This window comes from Numenius arquata, unplaced genomic scaffold (assembly GCF_964106895.1).
Source record: "Numenius arquata unplaced genomic scaffold, bNumArq3.hap1.1 HAP1_SCAFFOLD_1109, whole genome shotgun sequence".
Classification (NCBI taxonomy): domain Eukaryota; kingdom Metazoa; phylum Chordata; class Aves; order Charadriiformes; family Scolopacidae; genus Numenius; species Numenius arquata.
The window spans coordinates 24797-35023 of NW_027414811.1; the positions used below are offsets into that span (position 1 = coordinate 24797).

General features: G+C 64.0%; 1 protein-coding gene across 1 annotated transcript; it reads right to left on the bottom strand.

Annotated features, from left to right (window-relative positions):
• Nucleotides 1-2109: 2109 nt before the first annotated feature.
• GTF2H4 (general transcription factor IIH subunit 4) lies at nt 2110-8200 on the bottom strand (the record flags this gene model as incomplete). The annotated part of the gene is made up of 8 exons (XM_074167333.1): nt 2110-2282; nt 3589-3667; nt 4570-4617; nt 5356-5486; nt 6252-6384; nt 6663-6746; nt 7879-7947; nt 8092-8200. Coding segments are annotated over 8 exons (826 nt in total), but the record flags the coding sequence as incomplete, so codon positions are not given.
• Nucleotides 8201-10227: the final 2027 nt, after the last annotated feature.

The window sequence follows — 10227 nt, forward strand, 5'->3', positions numbered from 1 at the left end:
AAAATACTTTTTTTTCCTCAAAATACATTTTCCTCTTGGAAAAAAAACCAAACAAAAACCCCAAACAAAACGCAACGTTTTTTTCCTCCCCAGAAACCCCGATTTTTAGCATTTTTAATGCACTTTGCCCTCAAAAACCCCCTTTTTCCTCAAATCCCCCTTTTTTTCCCCCAAACCCACTTGATTTTAAAATTAGAAATACCTTTTTCTTTTCCATCCTTTTTTTTCTCCGAGCTCCCGCTTTTTACCAAAAGCTCCTTTTTTCCCCTCAGAATCAGCCCCTTTTTCCCCTCAGAAACCTTCATTTTTAGGAATAAACAAAAAAATTCCCTTTTCTCAAAATCCCCATTTTTTACCTCAAACGTCATTTTCCTGCCCTTCCCCCCCCCAGCACGGTGGGGCCGGGGGTGCCCCGGGATTGGGGTGCTGGACCTCCAAAGAATCGGGGTGCTCTGGGATTTGGGGTGCCCAGAGCCCAAGGGATCGGGGTGCTGGGGACTGGGGTGATGGGACCCCAAAAAATTGGGGTGCTGGGGATCGGGGTGCTGGGTCCCAAGGGATCGGGGTGCCAGGAGCCCGAGGGAATGGGGTGCTGGGACCCCAAAGAATTGGGGTGCTCTGGGATTTGGGGTGCCCAGAGCCCAAGGGATCGGGGTGATGGGACCCCAAAGAACTGGGGTGCTGGGTCCCAAGGGATCAGGGTGCCAGGACCCCAAAGAATCGGGGTGCTCTGGGATTTGGGGTGCCCAGAGCCCAAGGGATCGGGGTGCTGGGATCCCAAGGGATCGGGTTGCCTGGGATTTGGGGTGCTGGGTCCCAAGGGATCGGGGTGCCTGGGATTTGGGGTGCCCAGAGCCCAAGGGATCGGGGTGATGGGACCCCAAAGAACTGGGGTGCTGGGGATTGGGGTGCTGGGTCCCAAGGGATCGGGGTGATGGGACCCCAAAGAACTGGGGTGCTGGGGATTGGGGTGCTGGGTCCCAAGGGATCAGGGTGCCAGGACCCCAAAGAATTGGGGTGCTCTGGAATTTGGGGTGCCCAGAGCCCAAGGGATCGGGGTGCTGGGGATCGGGGTGCTGGGTCCCAAGGGATCGGGGTGCCTGGGATTTGGGGTGCCCAGAGCCCAAGGGATCGGGGTGCTGGGACCCCAAAGAACTGGGGTGCTGGGGATTGGGGTGCTGGGTCCCAAGGGATCGGGGTGCCTGGGATTTGGGGTGCCCAGAGCCCAAGGGATCGGGGTGCTGGGACCCCAAAGAATTGGGGTGCTGGGGATCGGGGTGCCTGGGACTTGGGGTGCCCAGAGCCTGAGGGATTGGGGTGCCCAGACCCCAAGAGATTGGGGTGCTGGGAATCAAGGTGCTGGGACCCCAAAGGTTTGGGGTGCCTGGGTCCCAAGATATTGGGGTGCCTAGATCCCCAAGAGAGTGGGGTGCTGGAGATCAGGGTGCTGGTACCCCAAAAGTTTGGGGTGCCTAAAATTGGGGTACCCAGGATCCAGGGTGCCCAGGTCCTGAAGGATCAGGGTGTCTGGGCCCCAAGAAATCGGGGTGCCCAGTATTGGGGTATCTGGGACCCAAGAGATTGGGGTGTCTGGGCCCCGAGGAATTGGGGTACCCAGTAAGGGGGTGCCCAGGCCCCAAGAGACTGGGGTGCCTTGGTCTCAAGAGATTGGGGTGCCTGGGTCCTGATGGATTGGGGTGCCCAGTATTGGGGTGCCCGGCCCCCAAGAGATTGGGGTGCTCAGGATTGGGGTGCCTGGACCACAAGAAATTGGGGTGTCTGGGGCCAAGGAACTGGGGTGCCCAGGCTCCAAGAGACTGGGGTGCCCAGGTCTCAAGAGATTGGGGTGCCTGGGTCCTGATGGACTGGGGTGTCCAGTATTGGGGTGCCCAGAACTGGGGTGCTCAGGATGGGGATGCCGGACCCCCGAGGGACAGGGGTACCCCAAAAATGAGGGATGGGGAGGACCAAGGCACCGAGACACAGGGGAACGGGGGGGTGCTCCATCACCCCGGCATCGGGGCACCCCAAGAGCTGCTTGCCTGGGGAGGGGTGGGGGAATTGGGGGGCCCTCGGTGGGGGGGGGGGGGGGGGGGTGTCCCCCCAACCTCAAGCGCTGTGTTTCTGCCTCTTCCAGAAGCGCTTGACGTCGGGGTGTCCCCCGGGGGTGACGACCATCAGGCGGCGGGAGGGGTTCTCGAAGACCAACACCCCCAGCGCCCGCGCGTGGTCCCGCAGCACCTCGAAATCCACCTGCGACAGGAACTGGTTGTACAGCACCCCTGGGGGGGGGACACGACACAAAAAGAAGGGGTTAGGGGGGGTTGGGGACACCCCCCTGGGGCTGTCACCTCCTCCTGAGGACCTGCTGTCCGCCCAACAGCAGCCACCACCTTGGGAATCCCCTGTGGTGGCCACCTTCTCCATGGAGATGCCACCACCCCTTGGGATCACCACACTTTGGAGACATCAGGGGGTGTCACCTCCGCTTGGGGACTTCCCCAAGGCTGTCATCTCCCCTTGGGGACTGTTACCTCCCCCTGGGGACCTGCTGTCTCCACCCAAGAGCAGCCACCACCTTGGGCATCACCCATGGTGGCCACCTTCTCCATGGAGATGCCACCATCCCTTGGGATCACCATCCCTTGGGGATCTCGGGGGGTGTCACCTCCCCTTGGGGACCTCTCTAGGGCTGTCACCTCCCCTTGGGGACTGTCACCTCCCCCTGGGGACCTGCTGTCTCCACCCAAGAGCAGCCACCACCTTGGGCATCACCCATGGTGGCCACCTTCTCCATGGAGATGCCACCACCCCTTGGGATCACCATCCCTTGGGGATCTCAGGGGGTGTCACCTCCCCTTGGGGACCTCTCTAGGGCTGTCACCTCCCCTTGGGGACTGTCACCTCCCCCTGGGGACCTGCTGTCTCCACCCAAGAGCAGCCACCACCTTGGGCATCACCCATGGTGGCCACCTTCTCCATGGAGATGCCACCGCCCGTTGGGATCACCACCCCTTGGGGACCTCAAGGGGTGTCACCTCTCCTTGGGGACCTCCCCAGGGCTGTCACCTCCCCCTGGGGACCAGTTGTCCACCCAACAGCAGACACCACCTTGCTGATGGCCACCTTCCCCCTGGAGATGCCACCGCCCGTTGGGATCACCACCCCTTGGGGACCTCAGGGGGTGTCACCTCATCTTGGGGACCTCCCCAGGACTGTCACCTCCCCCTGGGGACCAGTTGCCTGCCCAAAAGCAGCCACCACCTTGCTGGGTGGCCACCTTCTCCCTGGAGATGCCACCACCCCTTGGGATCACCACCCCTTGGGGACCTCAAGGGGTGTCACCTCTCCTTGGGGACCTCCCCAGGACTGTCACCCTGCCTTGGGGACACCGGGGGGGAAGCTCTGGGATCTCCGAGGCTGCCACCTTCCTTTACTTTTTCCCCCCCCAGGAACTGTCACGTCCCCCCTTGGGGACACCCTGGGGACACCAGCTCCCCCGGGGGCTCCCCTAAGGGCGTTGGGGACACCCCGGAGATGCCACCCCCCCAACCTTTGGGGACAGGGAGGTGACAGGAGGGGACCCACCCTCGGAGAAGCGCAGCCGGTCCCGCTCCAGCTCCCAGAGGCGGATCTGGTCGGTGATGGTGGGGGGCAGCACTGGGCTCTGGAGAGGGGGGGAGGGGGGGGGGGGGGGCAAGGGGGACCCAGGTGTCCGGGGGGGACCCAGATGTCCCGGGACCCCCCCACCCATGGACCCAGGTGTCTGGGGGGACCCCAATCCCCCCCCCCCATGGATCCAGGCATCTGGGGGCACCCTGACCCCCCCCACCCAACATGGACACAGGCATCTGGGGGCACCTTGACCCCCCCCACCCATGGATCCAGGTGGACGGGGGGAACCCAATCCCCCCCCCCCAACATGGACCCAGGCATCCTGGGGCACCCTGACCCCCCCCACCCATGGACCCAGGCGTCTGGGGGCACCCTGACCCCCCCCACCCATGGACCCAGGCGTCTGGGGGCCCCCTGACCCCCCCCACCCATGGACCCAGGTGTCTGGGGCACCCTGACCCCCCCCACCCAACATGGACACAGGCATCTGGGGGCACCTTGACCCCCCCCCAACATGGACCCAGGTGGACGGGGGGAACCCAATCCCCCCCCCCCCCCAACATGGACCCAGGCATCCTGGGGCACCCTGACCCCCCCCAACATGGACCCAGGCGTCTGGGGGCACCCTGACCCCCCCCCCCACCATGGACCCAGGTGTATGGGGCACCCTGACCCCCCCCACCCAACATGGACCCAGGCATCCTGGGGCACCCTGACCCCCCCCCACCATGGACCCAGGTGTATGGGGCACCCTGACCCCCTCCCACCCCCCCCACCCTGTGGACCCAGCTTGTTTGGGGACACCCTGACCCCCCCCACCCATGGACCCAGGTGTCTGGGGGCACCTTGACCCCCCCCCCCCCATGGATCCAGGTGTTTGGGGGGACCCTGACCCCCCCCCACCCATGGACCCAAGCGTCCAGGGGACACCCCCCCACCCCCCCCCCCCCCAACCTGCTTGGCCATGACGGGGTGCGCTCGGGTGCGGAGGAAGTGGATGATCTGGGGGGGACACGACATGTTAGTGGGGGGCACCCCAATGTCCCCGGAGGCACCCCAATGTCCTGAGTACCCCCAGGGGCACCCCAACACCCCCCTGTGGGACACGCCAATGTCCCCAGAACCCCCCTGGGGACCCCAGCACCCCAGGGGCACCCCAATACCCCCCCGTGAGACACCTCAATGTCCCCACCACCCCCTTGGGGACCCCAATACCCCCAGGGGCACCCCAATGTCCCCCTGTGGGACACCCCAGTGTCCTCAGCACCCCCTTGGGGACCTCCATACCCACCCTGGGGGGCACCCCAGTGTCCCCACCACCCCCAGTGACACCCCGATACCCCCCTGTGAGGGACCCCAACGTCCCCACCACCCCCTTGGGGACCCCAGCACCCCAGGGGCACCCCAATACCTGCCTGTGAGGGACCCCAATGTCCCCAGCACCCTCTTGGGCACCCCAATACCCCCCTGTGGGACACCCCAATGTCCCCACCACCCCCTTGGGGACCCCAATACCCCCAGGGGCACCCCAATACCCCCCTGTGGGACACCCCAATGTCCCCACCACCCCCTTGGGGACCCCAATACCCCCCTGTGAGGCACCCCAATGTCCCCACCACCTCAATACCCACCCTGTGGGTCACCCCAGTGTCCCCAGCACCCCCACGGGCACCCCAATTTCCCCCCTGTGGGGTACCCCGCTTGTCCCCCCTCCGTGTCCCCCACGTCCCCCCCCCCGACCTGGTTGGCGGTGATGCCGTTGGCGATGGCCGCCTGGACGCTGTCCCTTGTCACCTGGGCCACCACCAGGTTGGGGAAGCGATAGAGGAGCTCGGAGAAGAGGGCGATGAGGGCGATCTGCAGCTCCGAGTCTGGGGGGGGGACACAACAGGGGACAACGGGGACGGGGGGGGACACACAAGGGACACGGGGGACAGGGTGACACGGGGGTCAGATGTGGCCGAGGGATGGGGGACACAAAGGGACACGGGGGACAGAATGGGACATTTCGGGGGGGGGGGGGGGGGGGGGGGGGCTGGATGCCTGGGTCCCCTGTGCCACCCCCCCTTGGGGACAGGGGGGGCGAGAGGGGACAAGGGACATGGGGACAAGGGACATGGGGATGGGGTGACACAGGGGTCAGGGGTGGCCGAGATGAGGCATGGGGGACACAAAGGGACATGGGGGACAGAATGGGACATTTCAGGGGCGGGGGGGCTGGATGCCTGGGTCCCCTGTGCCACCCCCCCTTGGGGCCAGGGGGGGTCAGGGGGGCCAAGGGACATGGGGACAGGGACATGGGGATGGGGTGACACAGGGGTCAGGGGTGGCACACATGAAGGATGGGGGACACAAAGGGACACGGGGGACAGATGGGACACTGGGGGGGGGTTCTGGATACCCGGGTCCCCTGTGCCACCCCCCCTTGGGGACAGGGGGGACAAGGGGACACAGGGGACAGGGAGACATGGGGGTCAGGGGTGGCTGAGATGAAAGATGGGGGACACAAAGGGACGTGGGGGGACAGATGGGACACTGGGGGGGGGTTCTGGATACCCGGGTCCCCTGTGCCACCCCCAACTTTGGGGACAGGGGAGGTGACAGGGGAGGGGATGGGGGGGACACAGGGGTGTCACCTGTGTAGGCGTAGATGCGGTAGTTGGTCTCGACGATGACGAAGCCGTGAGCGTCGGGCTCGGGGGGGGCCCCCGATGTCCCCGAGGCCAGCGCGATGGCCAGGCGGGTGGGGTAGAAGCGGCGGGACTTGCGCTGAGGGGGGGGGACACACACACGGGGGACAACGGGGTCAAGGTGGGGACAAGGGGGTGACGGGGGACAAAGGGGTGACGGGGGACAAGGGGGTGATGGGGGACAAGGGATGTGGGGACAGGGACAATCCCCAACCCCTGAAGGGGGGGTGCTGTCACCCCCCCAGTGTCCCCCTGTAACCCCCCCCAGTGTCCCCCTGTCCCCCTCCCCGTGTGTCCCTTGTGCTCCCCGCCGTGCCACCCCGTGTGTCCCCCTCCCCCGGTGTCCCCTGGTGTCACCTTTCTCTGGAAGACCAGCCCGAACTCCCGCAGGTGCTGCAGGAAGGTCAGCAGGGACTCGCTCATCCCCTCCACCGAGTAATCCTGGGGACGGACCCTCCCAGTTACTCCCAGTTACTCCCAGTAACCCCCAGTAAGCTCTAAAATACCCCAGCCCTCCATGGAATAATCCTGGGGATAGACCCTCCCAGTTACCCCCAGTCACTCCCAGTAACGCCCAAGGCTCCCCCGTCCTCCACGGAGTAATCCTGGGGACAGCACCTCCCAGTTACTCCCAGTTACTCCCAGTAACCGCCAGTAAGCTCTAAAATACCCCAGTCCTCCATGGAATAACTCTGGGAACAAACCCTCCCAGTTACCCCCAGTCACTCCCAGTAACCCCCAAGGCTCCCCAGTCCTCCAGGGAATAATCCTGGGGACGGCACCTCCCAGTTACTCCCAGTTACTCCCAGTAACCCCCAGTAACCTCAAAAATATCTCAGCCCTCCAGGGAATAACCCCGGGGGCAGACCCTCCCAGTTACTCCCAGTTACTCCCAGTAACCCCCAGTAAGCTCTAAAATACCCCAGCCCTCCATGGAATAATCCTGGGGATAGACTCTCCCAGTTACCCCCAGTTATTCCCAGTAACGCCCAAGGCTCCCCAGTCCTCCAGGGAATAATCCTGGGGACAGCACCTCCCAGTTACTCCCAGTTACTCCCAGTAACCCCCAGTAAGCTCAAAAGTATCTCAGCCCTCCACGGAATAACCCTCAGGGCAGACCCTCCCAGTTATCTCCAGTTACTCCCAGTAACGCCCAAGGCTCCTCAGTCCTCCACGGAGTAATCCTGGGGACGGCACCTCCCAGTTAATCCCAGTAACTCCCAGTAACTGCCAGTAAGCCCTAAGACCCTCCACAGAATAATCTTGGGAACAGATGCTCCTAGTCACTCCCAGTTGCTCCCAGTAATCCCCTCAAGTAACCCCGAATGTTCTGAAATCTTCCATGGAATAACTCTGGGGATAGCTGCTCCCAGTTCCCCCCAGTTCCTCCCAGTAGCCCCCAGTAACCACAGCCCTCCACAGAGTAATCCTGGGAACAGATGTTCCCAGCAAGTCCCAGTTACTCCCAGTAATCCTTAAAGCCCCTCAGTCTTCCACAGAATAATCCTGGGTCCATCAGCTCCCAGTTCCCCCCAGCAACCCTCTCCCAGTTCCCCCCAGTTCCTCCCAGTACCTTGCCGAGGGTGGAGAAGCTCAGCTGGAAGAGGAAGGAGAGAATCTCCACCAGGTCCATGCCCCGCGCCTGGAAAAAGTGGGGGGGGGGGGGGGGGCAAAAAAAGGGGGGGGCAAAGAGTTAAGGGGGAGCATTAGGGGAGGGGTTTGGGGGGGGTCCCGGGTTTGGGGGACCCCCTAGTTTTTGGGGGACCCCCCCCCCCCGTGATCTCACCTCTGCCCCCCGCAGGTACTGGAGGACGAAATACCAGAGCTGGGCTGGGGTGTCCAGTAGCAGGAACTGGAACCCGGCCGAGGTGATACAGGGCGCCTCCCCCCCCTCGCTGCGGGGACCCCCACATTATTTGGGGGGCCCCCCCCACTCCCCAAAACTCGGGGGGGGGGGGGGGAGGGGGGGGGGGGCCCAAGTTGGGGGCTGGACCCCAAAAGCTGCCCCGAGGCACCCATCTCCGCAGGGAGCCACTGAAACTGATGGAGACCCCCCCCAAAATCCCCTCCGGGACCCCCCAAAAGATCACCCCAAATCCCCCCCCTGGGACCCCCCCAAAATCCCCCCCCGGGACCCCCCAAAAGATCACCCCAAATCCCCCCCCGGGACCCCCAATACCCCCCAGGGACCCCTAAAAACCCTCCTTGGCACCCCAATATCCCCTGGGGACCCCCAAAATTCCCCCGGGACCCCCAATATTCCCTGGGGACCCCCAAAATCTCGCCCCTGGGATCCCCAATACCCCCCCGAGAACCCCCCAAATCCCTCCCTAGGACTCTCAACACCCCCCAGGGACCCCCAAAATCCCTCCTTGGCACCCCAATATCCCCTGGGGACCCCCAAAATTCCCCCGGGGACCCCCAAAATCCCCCCTGGAAACCCCTAAATCCCTCACAGGGACCCCCCCAAATCCCCCCTAGGACCCCCAAAAGATCACCCCAAATCCCTCCCAGGGACCCCCAAAACCCTTCCCCTGGAACACCCAATACCCCCCCCGAGAACCCCCCAAATCCCTCCCTGGGACCCCCAATACCTCCCAGGGACCCCCAAAATCCCCCCTGGGAACCCTTAAATCCCTCACGGGGGCCCCCCAAAATCCCCCCCAAAGATCACCCTAAATCCCTCCTGCAGACCCCCCAAATCCCCCCCTGCGGCCCCCAATATTCCCCCGGGACCCCTAAAAACCCTCCTTGGCACCCCAATATCCCCTGGGGACCCCCAAAATTCCCCCAGGACCCCCAATATTCCCCGGGGACCCCCAAAATCTCTCCCCTGGGATCCCCAATACCCCCCCGAGAACCCCCCAAATCCCTCCCTGGGACCCCCAACACCCCCCAGGGACCCCCAAAATCCCCCCTGAGAACCCCTAAATCCCACACGGGGACCCCCAAAATCCCCCCCGGGACCCCCAAAAGATCACCCCAAATCCCTCCCACGACTCCCCAAATCCCCCCAGGCCCCCCCCAGAGTCTCTCCAGGACCCTCCCCAAATCCCCCCAAATCCCCCCAGGAGCCCCCCAAAATCCCCCTAGCCCCTCCCAAATCCCCCCAGGACCCCCCCAAAATCCCCTAGCCCCCTCCCAAATCCCCCCAGGAGCCCCCCAAATCCTCCCAGGCACCCCCTAAATCCCCCAGGACTCCTCTAAATCCCCCCAGAACCCCCCCAAAATCCTCCTAGCCCCCTCCCAAATCCCCCCAGGACCCCCCCAAATCCTCCCAGGCACCCCCTAAATCCCCCCAAATTCCCCAGGACTCCTCTAAATCCCCCCAGAACCCCCCCAAAATCCCCCTAGCCCCTCCCAAATCCCCCCAGGACCCCCCCAAAATCCCCCTAGCCCCCCCCAAATCCCCCCAGGACCCCCCCAAAATCCCCCTAGCCCCCTCCCAAATCCCCCAGGACCCCCCCAAATCCTCCCAGGCACCCCCTAAATCCCCCCAAATTCCCCAGGACTCCTCTAAATCCCCCCAGGACCCCCCCAAAATCCCCCTAGCCCCCTCCCAAATCCCCCCAGGACCCCCCAAATCCTCCCAGGCACCCCCTAAATCCCTCTAAATTCCCCAGGACTCCTCTAAATCCCCCCAGAACCCCCCCAAAATCCTCCTAGCCCCCCCCCAAATCCCCCCAGGACCCCCCAAAATCCTCCTAGCCCCTCCCAAATCCCCCCAGGACCCCCCCAAAATCCCCCTAGCCCCCTCCCAAATCCCCCCAGGACCCCCCCAAAATCCCCCTAGCCCCCCCCAAATACCCCCAGGACCCCCCCAAAATCCCCCTAGCCCCCTCCGAAATCCCCCCAGGACCCCCCCAAATCCTCCCAGGCACCCCCTAAATTCCCCCCAAATCCCCCAGGACTCCTCTAAATC